The 11007-nt window shown below is 47.1% G+C and overlaps 1 protein-coding gene and 1 non-coding gene across 2 annotated transcripts; both read left to right on the top strand.

Moving 5' to 3' along the window:
• The first annotated feature begins 1212 nt into the window (after window positions 1-1212).
• On the top strand, window positions 1213-1319 carry LOC116761439. The gene has a single exon (XR_004352006.1). It is a non-coding gene; the product is annotated as a U6 spliceosomal RNA (small nuclear RNA).
• A 612-nt stretch (window positions 1320-1931) lies between these two features.
• On the top strand, window positions 1932-8582 carry LOC116760705 (tubulin alpha-1C chain-like). The gene is made up of 4 exons (XM_032646000.1): window positions 1932-2088; window positions 4907-5129; window positions 5272-5420; window positions 7490-8582. The coding sequence occupies exons 1-4, from the start codon at window positions 2086-2088 to the stop codon at window positions 8462-8464; spliced, it is 1350 nt and encodes a 449-aa protein (XP_032501891.1). The 5' UTR covers window positions 1932-2085; the 3' UTR covers window positions 8465-8582.
• Window positions 8583-11007: the final 2425 nt, after the last annotated feature.

Genomic DNA, 11007 nt, shown 5'->3' with positions numbered 1-11007 from the left:
CGTCACCTTCTAACAAATTATATAGTTTACTTATTATGTTAATTGTTTATCTTTCTTCCCTATCCTCCTCTAGAACATTCACTCCATGAGGCAGAGATCTGTCAGTTTTGTTCACAAACTTTTTTCCAAGCACCTAGAAACTGTGCTAAATATATATTTGTGGAATGAATTAAAAAGTTGGAAAGCACTAATTAGACTAAAATATCTAGCAACAGACTAAGATGCTAGTTATTCCAGATTTCAGAATATCCTGCCACACAATAGGTGCTCAATGAGCATTTGATGAATGAACTATGTACTGTAATTTGAAAAGGAATCTCTGCACATATTTCCACAGCCTCTATTTTGTGTGGATGAGTTGGAGTGTATCTTGACTTCCGCCTATTCAGTATCCAAAACCTATTTTGCCTTTTTCTTCTTCAGGAAAAAACCCTGTAACATATTCTACTATTCAGTCACTTTTGTTATCTTCCTCTCTTTTCTTTCTTTCTTTTTAATTGAAGTATAGTTGATTTACAATGTTGTGTTTCAGGTGTACAGCAAAGTGATTCAGTTATACATACATATACATCTAATTTTTTTTTTTCAGATTCTTTTCCCTTACCAGGGAATTCCCTCCAACAGTCTGTAAACGCCCTTGCCTGGAAGCAATTGGGTAGGTCTGGTCTTTCGAGCACCAGCCATCTGTTGTTGCTTAGCCCTTGCAATAAATCTACCTGTGCTCCAAACTCCCATGTTCTAGTTTGTTTGGCCTCAGTGTGCCTGGGACACAGGAACTTGGGTTCCATAACAAGAGTGGTATATTTAGGATGAGGTAGTACAAGGTAGTGAGGGCCCAAGGGCAGCCCCACCACTCCAGCTGTGTGATCTTCAACTAGTTTAATTCCTCTAAGCCCTAGTTTCCTCATCTGTAAAATGGGGATAACTCACAGGGTTTGTCCAATGGATGAAATGTGATTAATATAGTCTGAAAAACAAACAACTCTGAATAGTACGCAATCGAAGAATAAAGGCTAATATTATAATGAACTGAAAAACAAAACAACAACAACAAACCTGCCTTTGCACCAAGTGGAAGGAGGTTGCTGTTAGGAACCACAAGATTCATTTAAAAGAAGGTAGGTAAATAAATAAATAAATAAATGGATGAATAAATAAATAAATAAAAAGGTAGGAAAATGAATAAAGAAAAGCAACAAAAAAAGGTGAGAAGTGCTCGCTTCGGCAGCTCATATACTAAAATTAGAACGATACAGAGAAGATTAGCGTGGCCCCTGCGCAAGGATGACACGCAAATTCGTGAAGCATTCCATATTTTTATAACAAGAAAAATTTTTTTAAAAATGGTGAGAAAAAGGGCTTCGGGCCGGTTCACGGTAATTAGGACCTGGAATGGGGAGCCAGCCCTTCTCTCTTGGAAGTCCCTCAGCTGCGAGGGGAGCGGGCGCCGGAGCTCCGCATAGGCCGGGCCCGCTGGGGAGCTGTTTTGCCGGGCCGCCCCTCCAGGGTCCGGTGTCTGGGGCCCCGGGGGCGGAGCAGGGGGCTTAGCAGGCAGCGGGAGGAGCCACGCTCCTGGGGCTCCCGCCGGGGCTCCCTTTAACTCGGTGCCTTTTTCGCTTAGGCGTTGCCCCCTGACGCCTCCCGCACCCACTGAGGACTGTGCAGACGCTTCGCCTCCCTTCTCCTTCCAGTCACCGTGTCCACCCTCCTTCCCACCCCACCGGCCCGTTCTCCGGCCCCAGGATGCCACCTCCCCTTCCGGGTTCTTCTGGCTTGTTCCGTAGAGTTCGTTTCGAACTTTTGAACCCACCAATCAGCGCCACGCGCCCCTCCTCTCTCCGCGGGCAGGGTAAAATTGGGCATCCGGCCGGGGACCTTGGGCTCGGAGGCGGGGCCGCGGAGGCCGGGGCGAGTCCGGTGCCCGCCCTTCCGACACGTGGCCAGGATCCTGGTATATAGGATCCGTCGGGGCCGCCTTCCCTCTCACTACTTCTCCCCCGGACTCCTTGGTAGTCTGTCAGTGGGAGAGCTTCGTGGACGTCCCCTCGCCTCCTCCAGCCCCGCAGAACCCTACAAGTCTCAGTCATGGTGAGTGGGGTCCCCGGGTGGTGGCGCTGGGGGGAGAGTGCGGAGTCCGAAGGGACGTCGGGACCCCAGTCCACGTGGGGCCACGTTCCGGACGCCTCCAGGCAAACTGGCTTCTGGTGGCCTTGCGGAAAGCCGAGTTCACCCGGGAGACCCCTCTACCGGCTCGAAGGTGTGGCCTGGGCACTGCCCTCGGTGGAAGTGGAAAGCCCATTTATTTGATCCTAGATAGAGGGCACCCATCCCCCCCAGGGCCCGCTACCGCCCCAGGAAGGCCAGGGAGCCTTCACACTGGCTCCCAATGACTTATGAAACCTGAAAATCCCTCCCATTTCCCCCAATGATCTCACTTTCCCACTGCAGCATCTCGTGTGCTGGAGCATCTCGTGTGCTCCCGCATGGTAGGCGTTGCCTTTCCAGCGCCCTATGACTCGCTGCTGAGTCATCTGTGGCCAGACTCTGGCGAGAGCTTTCAATTGCACCATCCTCACCTGTTGTCGGGCTCTGGGGAGTGCTTCCGTTCGCACCCATCCTCACCTGTGGCCGGGCCGGGGTGGGGTGCGGTGGGGGGAGCGCTTCCGTTCGCACCAATCCACCTGGAGGGATGTAGGCAGGCTCCTCCTTTGAAGGGAATTACTGTCACGTTGTTTAATCCTGCATTTCTCGTGTTAATTTAGTGGGGTGTTTATAGCTGAAGCTTTCTACTTACAGGTTTAAAAAAAAACAAGTCCATAAAGAGAGATTTTCTTATAAAGTCACAGAGTAAACTAGTACTGACAAAGTATTCTCAGTTTTAAAGAAACTTCAAATTACACACAACTTGAGTATTTTCTATATAGCTTCCAAACAAGTATCTGAAACAAGTATCTGAGGAAATATCTGTTGGAAGTCTACCTAAAGTAGGCCGTATGTATCAGATGTTTCAAAATAATATCTTTTTAAAAAGCAATGCAGTGAATAAATAGTTACCTCTTTAGGGACTACCACAGTTATCAAACGTATGTATGACTGTAACAACTTGCTTGAGTGCTTTTTACCAGGCAAGACCAAAAAGATAGTGGTAAAAACCTGTTTCAGAAAGCAGTGGGGTAAAACAACTATACCCCAATGAAAAAGAAGAAGAAAAAAAAAAAAGAACGTAAGAAGTGGGACTGTTTAAAGGGCAGGAGAGCAGCAGTAGCAGCAGACCTATTCAGGCATACACTGGTTAGATTAATAGTTTTTTTGTTTTTTCGTTTTTAAACAAGGGTCAGGGGCTGCTTATCCAGTAAAGGCTAGACTAAATGATTCCATTGTCTCACTTCATCTCCCGAGTGGCCAGGGGAGAGTGGAGGGCAAGCAGTGGCCACAGTCTAAACCATACCGTTGCACAATGAAAGAAACTCAGAAGGCTTCATTCAGTAGAAGTGTTTCATTAGAATGACAGGATCATCTCAGATACTTTATCTCCCTGGGGCCTGGGGCTGTCACGGACAGATCTCTGGTTCTCTCCTTTCTAGGGCTGTGGAGTGTCCAAAGTCCAGTTAAAGGTAAACATGATGCAGTTTTAAATAGTCATGGGTTCATTAGAACAAACAACTCCCCTTTCTCCCACGGCCCTAGAGCTGGGCAAGTAGAGGCAGGTAACAGTGAACTTGCTGAGGAGGTCAGCAGACCATGATTGTTTTATGGGGAGTGTAGGTGAGAAGGAGGGGACCATAAATCAAAGGTTGTGAGTGACTGGGGGTTTTATGTTGGGTTATGAAGCTAGGCCCTTTGAGATCTTAGGTGGTGTTGAATTTTCTTTAACTAGATTCCTATTAGCAGTTTTTAAAAACTTGAAACCCTCTTATTTGGAGAGAATGTAATGGGAGATATTTGGTATTGATATGTGAAAGACCTCTGTCTCCAAAACCGCTAATCTGATTTATGATGGAAATACAATAAAAATCCTTTTTTTGTTTTTTCTCTTAAGTCTGTGGGTGTAGATTCTGTGTTCACTGCCTTATTTTACTAAGCAGAAATGAGTTTGGTAACATCCTAACATCGTTACAGTTGTGAAATTATAAGACTTTTCCCCCACGTTGCCAGAGATATATATACATTCTACTAGAAGACAGCTAATTTCTTAAACTATTAATAAAGTCTTGGTGACACTTCTAGCTTTTATTACCATGTGTCTCCGTCCCCCTCCCACCTTCCCCACCACTCTCCCCTCAAGATGCATTGATAGTGAAGGAAAATGTTTTTCCTTAAGATTAAGTTCTTCCACAGGGTTAAAAGGCTGCCTCTGACCACAGTTTTTAAAATACAGGTAACTGCTGCTTATCTGGTGTTTTCTCCATGAGTCATATGGCTGTAGTTTGCTGGTTTAAGCTGGTTTTAAAGGGAGAGGCGGAAGCTCTTCTCTTTAAAGAATAGGATTAAAGAGGGACCAGAATGAGCTCTAGTTACACAGTCATACAGAGAATGAATCAGCTGGAAGGAGGAATTTTGCATGCCTTTAAGGAATCAGAAGGCATATTTCCCAGGAGTTGGGGAAAATCTATTGCTAGAGCAGCTTGTATCATTCTGAAGGTAGAAACCTGACCTTGAACATCTAATGTGGCTACAAAGCGAAGGTCTGGTCTTTGGTCTTGCCTAGTAGTTCATTAACATATCTGTGGCTTTCCAAAGCATTTTCTCTGAGTTAGGCTGTTGCTTGTGAAATAGTCCCTGGGCAGGAGTGGCCTCCAGAAAGGTGCTGATCTCTTCTGAAGGTTAATAGTCATTTACAGTGAATCATTCCTAAATGTCCCATCTGATGTGTCATGTTCTGACATTTCCTTTCTTCCTCTCACAGCGTGAGTGCATCTCCATCCACGTTGGCCAGGCTGGTGTCCAGATCGGCAATGCCTGTTGGGAGCTCTACTGCCTGGAACACGGCATCCAGCCTGATGGCCAGATGCCAAGTGACAAGACTATTGGGGGAGGAGATGACTCCTTCAGCACCTTCTTCAGTGAGACAGGCGCTGGCAAACATGTGCCCAGGGCAGTGTTTGTAGACCTGGAACCCACGGTCATTGGTGAGTTGACCTCAGTAACCCCAATGAGATCCCGGGGGTCCGGAACAGGAGGTGTATCCTGGGGGCTCCATTGATGCCCTGGGGTCAAGCAGACTTGTGCAGGTTGTTAGTGATGGGTGGCTGCTTCATTTTCCTTTTCCAGATGAAGTTCGCACTGGCACCTACCGCCAGCTCTTCCACCCTGAGCAGCTCATCACAGGCAAGGAAGATGCTGCCAATAACTATGCCCGAGGTCACTACACCATTGGCAAGGAGGTCATTGACCTAGTCTTGGACCGAGTTCGGAAACTGGTAAACACAGTACTTTATTTAAAGTGGATGAGAGTTTTCTCTTACAGTTTTGAGAGACCAAACTGCAAGAATCACTCTTTGCACACTAAAATGAACTTTATACTGCCCACTAAATAACTGGACTTCTAAACCAGGGGGTCCTGAGCTACGGGACAACTATGTGGGGTGGGGATAGTGTTCTTTTGCCTCTTTCTGTGTCTTACAAGGCAGATTTGGGCAATTGCTCATTCAGTGAGGGCAGTTTACCTGAAGTCAAGGTGAGTACCAGGACACCTTAACCGTGTTACTGACATTTAAGACCATTAAATATCCTTGTTCATATTAATCAGGCAGCTTCCCAGCTTCAGGCCGAGACATCCCTTTTTAGGTCATCCTAGTCACAGTGAATAGGTGGCTGGCTGACGTGTAACTAGTTGATCAAATTCATAAAAATTGGACTGCTGACATGTTATTACAGAAAGTTCATAGCAAAAGAAGCCAGTGTAACACTGACTAGAAATAGCTGACACTGGGAAATTCCATCAACACTGAAAGTGGAGTCAATGGAGCTCCCTTGTTACAGAAGCAAGTATAAGTCATTGGAACTTTGAAAGTATTAAGATATAATCACAAAAAAGCAGTACCCTCGTTTTTCTACTAGAGCTCAGGGCAGTGTGGACTGGCCCTGTGGCAGAAAAATCTAAGGCAACTATTCACATCGGTAAAGTTGCTAAGTGTTCTGTTCGCATCATTTTAATTAAGAGTCTGGCAATCAGATGACTCTGCTCCTTAGGCATGTGGGCAGCTTGTAAGTAATTAAAAATCAAGAATGAAGGCCTGGGTGGAATAGCTTGTTGGGAAAGTCACATTATGCTAAGCCCAGCAACAAATGGTCTGTTTTGAAAAGAATGGCCTTACATCATTCATGGCTTCATACTTTTTCAGATGTTTATCATCGTCTTCCCAGCAGAACTGGGCTAATGGTTCCTATGTTTGCAAATCAAGCTTCAGCTACAAGTACTGACTTGGAAATCAGGACCTGCCTTTAGGGACAGGTAAACCTAGTAAAAGCCATTGAGGGTTCTGGAGTGAAGTTCATTAACTACCAAAACAATTGCATTTGTCCTTGGTGTTATTACTGTGTCCACATGAGGCTTAATGGGTGAAATTGGTAGACTAGGGCCTGCCCTGGCATTGATCTCATTCAGAGTATGGACCCACAGGAGAAGTGAACTAGGGGCTCAGTAGAGAATGTCCACAAATCTCTGGGCACCTTGAGAAGTGAAGACTGTCAACAGAGTACTTTGTTTGAAATGACAAAATCATCCTTTCATACAATAGAATAGCTCAGTTAAGTGGCGGAAAGCCCCAGTGACACAGGGACATGGAATTGTGACAGTAAATCACCTTTCCCAGAATGAATAGACTTTCTGATAACAAGTGCTTGCTGTGCTGAGCACTGTTCCGGATACTCATTTAATTCTCGACAACCTGAAGTAGGTTACTATTCTCCTCATTTAATAAACGAGAAAACTGAGATTAAGAAATGAATTTGGTCAAAGTCACACGGCAAGGAACGGGTAGAGCCAGATCCAGACCCGGCCTTACTCCAGTACCAGGGCATTGGATCTTGGCTATTCTGTTGTGTTCCAGCTCAGAAAGCAGCTGCCGAAATCTGTAAGACGTCCATTGTACGGGGCTGGTGGTCCCAGGCCTGCTGTTGGTAGCTCTCCAACTGATAAGAGGTTGCCTTTGTTCTGCAGTCACAGCAAGGGCACCAGAGGTTGCCCTCCCAGTCACCAAAACTTGAGCCCTGCATCCATTCCAGACCTCATGATTCCTCTGCCTGCAGAAGTGAAAACAGTTCATTTAAAATAGCCTTTTAACAGATCCCCTCCCTCCAGCTCCCAAGAGTTGATTGTGAAAAGTTTCTCTGAATCACTTAGCACTTAGAAGCTCTTTAGGACTGCTTTCTTAGCAGATATTGTTCAGAGGATTTTTTTAAAGATCTCAGTCAATGTGATTATGGAATTCAAAGAAGTCATTGCACCTTTCACCAAGGCTAAAATTAAAACTCCTTTCTTTCTTAGGCTGACCAGTGCACAGGCCTTCAGGGCTTCTTGGTTTTCCGCAGCTTTGGTGGGGGAACTGGTTCTGGGTTCACCTCCCTGCTGATGGAACGTCTCTCTGTCGATTATGGCAAGAAGTCCAAGCTGGAGTTCTCCGTTTACCCCGCCCCTCAGGTTTCCACAGCTGTAGTTGAGCCCTACAACTCCATCCTCACCACCCACACCACCCTGGAGCACTCTGATTGTGCCTTCATGGTAGACAACGAGGCCATCTATGACATCTGTCGTAGAAACCTCGACATTGAGCGCCCATCATACACAAATCTTAACCGCCTTATGAGCCAGATTGTGTCCTCCATCACCGCTTCCCTGCGATTTGATGGAGCCCTGAATGTTGATCTGACAGAATTCCAGACCAACCTGGTGCCCTATCCCCGCATCCACTTCCCTCTGGCCACGTATGCCCCCGTCATCTCTGCTGAGAAAGCCTACCATGAACAGCTTACTGTAGCAGAGATCACCAATTCTTGCTTTGAGCCAGCCAACCAGATGGTGAAATGCGACCCTCGCCATGGTAAATACATGGCTTGCTGCCTGTTGTACCGTGGCGATGTGGTTCCCAAAGATGTCAATGCTGCCATTGCCACCATCAAGACCAAGCGCAGCATCCAGTTTGTGGACTGGTGCCCCACTGGCTTCAAGGTTGGCATTAATTACCAGCCTCCCACTGTGGTACCTGGTGGAGACCTGGCCAAAGTACAGCGAGCTGTGTGCATGCTGAGCAACACCACAGCCATCGCTGAGGCCTGGGCTCGCCTGGACCACAAGTTTGACCTGATGTATGCCAAGCGTGCCTTTGTTCACTGGTACGTGGGTGAGGGCATGGAGGAAGGAGAGTTTTCTGAGGCCCGTGAGGACATGGCTGCCCTTGAGAAGGATTATGAGGAGGTTGGAGCTGATAGTGTTGAGGGAGAAGAGGAGGATGAAGAATATTAACCTGTCTGCTGCAATTTTACACTCTTGTCTTGGGACTGTCTCATTTCTGTGTTCTGTGGAGCTGCCCGTTATGGCCCTATCTTGTCAATAAAAGTGATATTTCTGTTTTCAGTGTCAAGCTGTATCATAGTAAATATTTGCTCTGCTTATTCAAGGCCCATGTGGGATGGAGGAGGCTGGCGGTTTCCGTCTTATCATTTGCTCAGTGTTTCAAGTGGCTTCTGTGTACTTGTGCCAAGGGGTTTGTCTATTTCACTTAGACCTGAATTGATGACTGGTTATAAAATCATTCTGTGAGGCAACGGGCTCACATTGGGCCAGTGTTTTTCAAACTTCAATGTGGATGTGAACCTCCTGCAGATCTGAATCTGTAGGTCTGAGGTGAAGCTTCAGATACTGCCTTTTTTCTGGTTTTTTTTTTTTAAAGCTCCCAGGTGTTCTTGGTCAGCTGAGACCATATGTGGAGTATCAAGGGGGTAGGTAACATAGCTAATAAATGGTGGAGCCCAAATTCAAGTCACCAGCCAGGCTGCCAGAACTATTGCCGTCATTATTCATAAAATATTGGAGTCATATGGGAAGGGCTTGGAATTGTGCTGATTTATCCCATACTTAGCCAAAACCTACAATGGCAGATAAGATTGTGCTTTAAGAAGTTACTGCTTGGGGACTTGCCTGGTGGTCCAGTGGCTAAGACTCTGTGCTCCCAACGCAGGGGGCATGGGTTCGATCCCTGGTCAGGGAACTAGATCCCACATGCCACAACTACGAATTCGAATACCACAATTTAAGATCCCAAGTGCTGCAATGAAGACCTGGCACAGCTAAATAAATAAGTAGAAGTTACTGCTTGGAGAAAGTGGAGCAGGCCGAGACACAAAATCACAATAGTCTCAGGTTGTTGTGGTGTTGGTCCTTGTCCCAGTGTGTGTCATTGGAAATATTTGAAGTAGGGGAATAATAAGGAAAACTGAAGGAATGTGTGTGTAAGGAAGGTTGGAGAGGAGAGCTCCCTAATTCGGACCCTCTTCTGAGAACCTGTTGGAAGCAGTGTGGTTCTTGAGCAGGGGTAGGGGGCAACTATGAGAAGATGAGGGTGGGGGAAGAATGCACATGAAAGTGTGGGTGGCTGGAGAGCTTGGTGACGTGCTCAGGGACTGGTGGTGTGGCCTGAAAGGTTGAACCAAGCAATGAAAAATGACAAGGATGATCAGAGGGCCAGGTCATGCCAAAGGGAGGAGCCAGCTTTGGTGCTCGGGTGCTGGCCTGAGAGGGGAGGCCAAACAAGTGGCAGGAGCTGGGGGTGGGTGCAGATCCGTTCACCTGAGCTTATTCCAATGGTGCCCTGTTACCATCTTTGTTTTCCTCCTTGTGTTTTCACCCCTTACCCATTGCTCACCTCTGTACCCTTAGTCTTTAAGGAGAGCATTTTATTTTTTTTAATATTTATTTATTTATTCGGTTGCACTAGGTCTTAGTTGGGGCAGGTGGGCTCCTTAGCTGTGGCATGCGAACTCTTAGTTGCGGCATGCATGTGGGATCTAGTTCCCTGACCAGGGGTCAAATCCAGGCCCCCCTGCATTGGGAGCACGGGGTCCTATCCACTGTGCCAAGGAGAGCATTTTAAAAATAAACATTCTGGGGCTTCCCTGGTGGCACAGTGGTTAAGAATCCGCCTGCCAATGGAGGGGACACGGGTTCGATCCCTGGTCCGGAAAGATCCCACATGCTGTGGAGCAACTAAGCCCGTGCGCCACAACACTGGGCCTGCGCTCTAGAGCCCACGCTCCGCAACAAGAGAAGCCACTGGAATGAGAAACCCACGCACCGCAATGAAGAGTAGCCCCCGCTCTCCACAACTAGGGAAAGCCTGCACACAGCAACGAAGACCCAACGCAGCCAAAAATAAACAAATAAATAAATAAAATGCACATTCTGGGAATTCCCTGGCAGTCCGGTGGTTAGGACTTGGCGCTTTCACTGCCAAGGGCCAGGGTTCAATCCCTGGTTGGGGAACAAAGATCCAGCAAGACATGCAGCACACCAAAAAAAAAAAAAAAAAAAAAATTTCTGTCTTGGAGCATAGCACAGCTTCCAGCCTGCGCTGTTTCAGCTTTGTGCTTGTAAGGGTCTTGCAGCATTCATCATGAGAGCAACGGTGGCCTTATGCCCCGCAGGGCGAGGCCCAGCCCAGCCCCATCCTTGAGTACAGAGTCAGCTATTGCTACTCAAAATGATGGGCCACATTCCTTCTACAGCCTGAGCATGGGAGTTCTGGGGTGAAAATGAACCTTGGAGTGGCTGGTCACCCCAGCTGTACTCAGAGACCTTCCCAACCCGGGGTATCTGCTGATTGCCACAGTGCGAGCTCTGGAGGGAAGAGGACATTCGGGTGTGAGAAGGAACAGATAAGTCATCCAGCTTCAGCTGGGCATGATACCCCACAATACCTGAAAGGTCTGTCCTCTGAGCCCGCATGTAGCAAGCTGGGTGCCCCGAAATGGGATTCAGGCCTCGCCAATTATCATCCCTCAGCCTTCAGA

The sequence above is a fragment of the Phocoena sinus genome, chromosome 10 (genome assembly GCF_008692025.1).
Source record: "Phocoena sinus isolate mPhoSin1 chromosome 10, mPhoSin1.pri, whole genome shotgun sequence".
Classification (NCBI taxonomy): Eukaryota; Metazoa; Chordata; class Mammalia; order Artiodactyla; family Phocoenidae; genus Phocoena; species Phocoena sinus.
The sequence above is the reverse complement of the archived record's forward strand: the minus strand, read 5'-3'. Positions and strand labels throughout refer to the sequence as shown.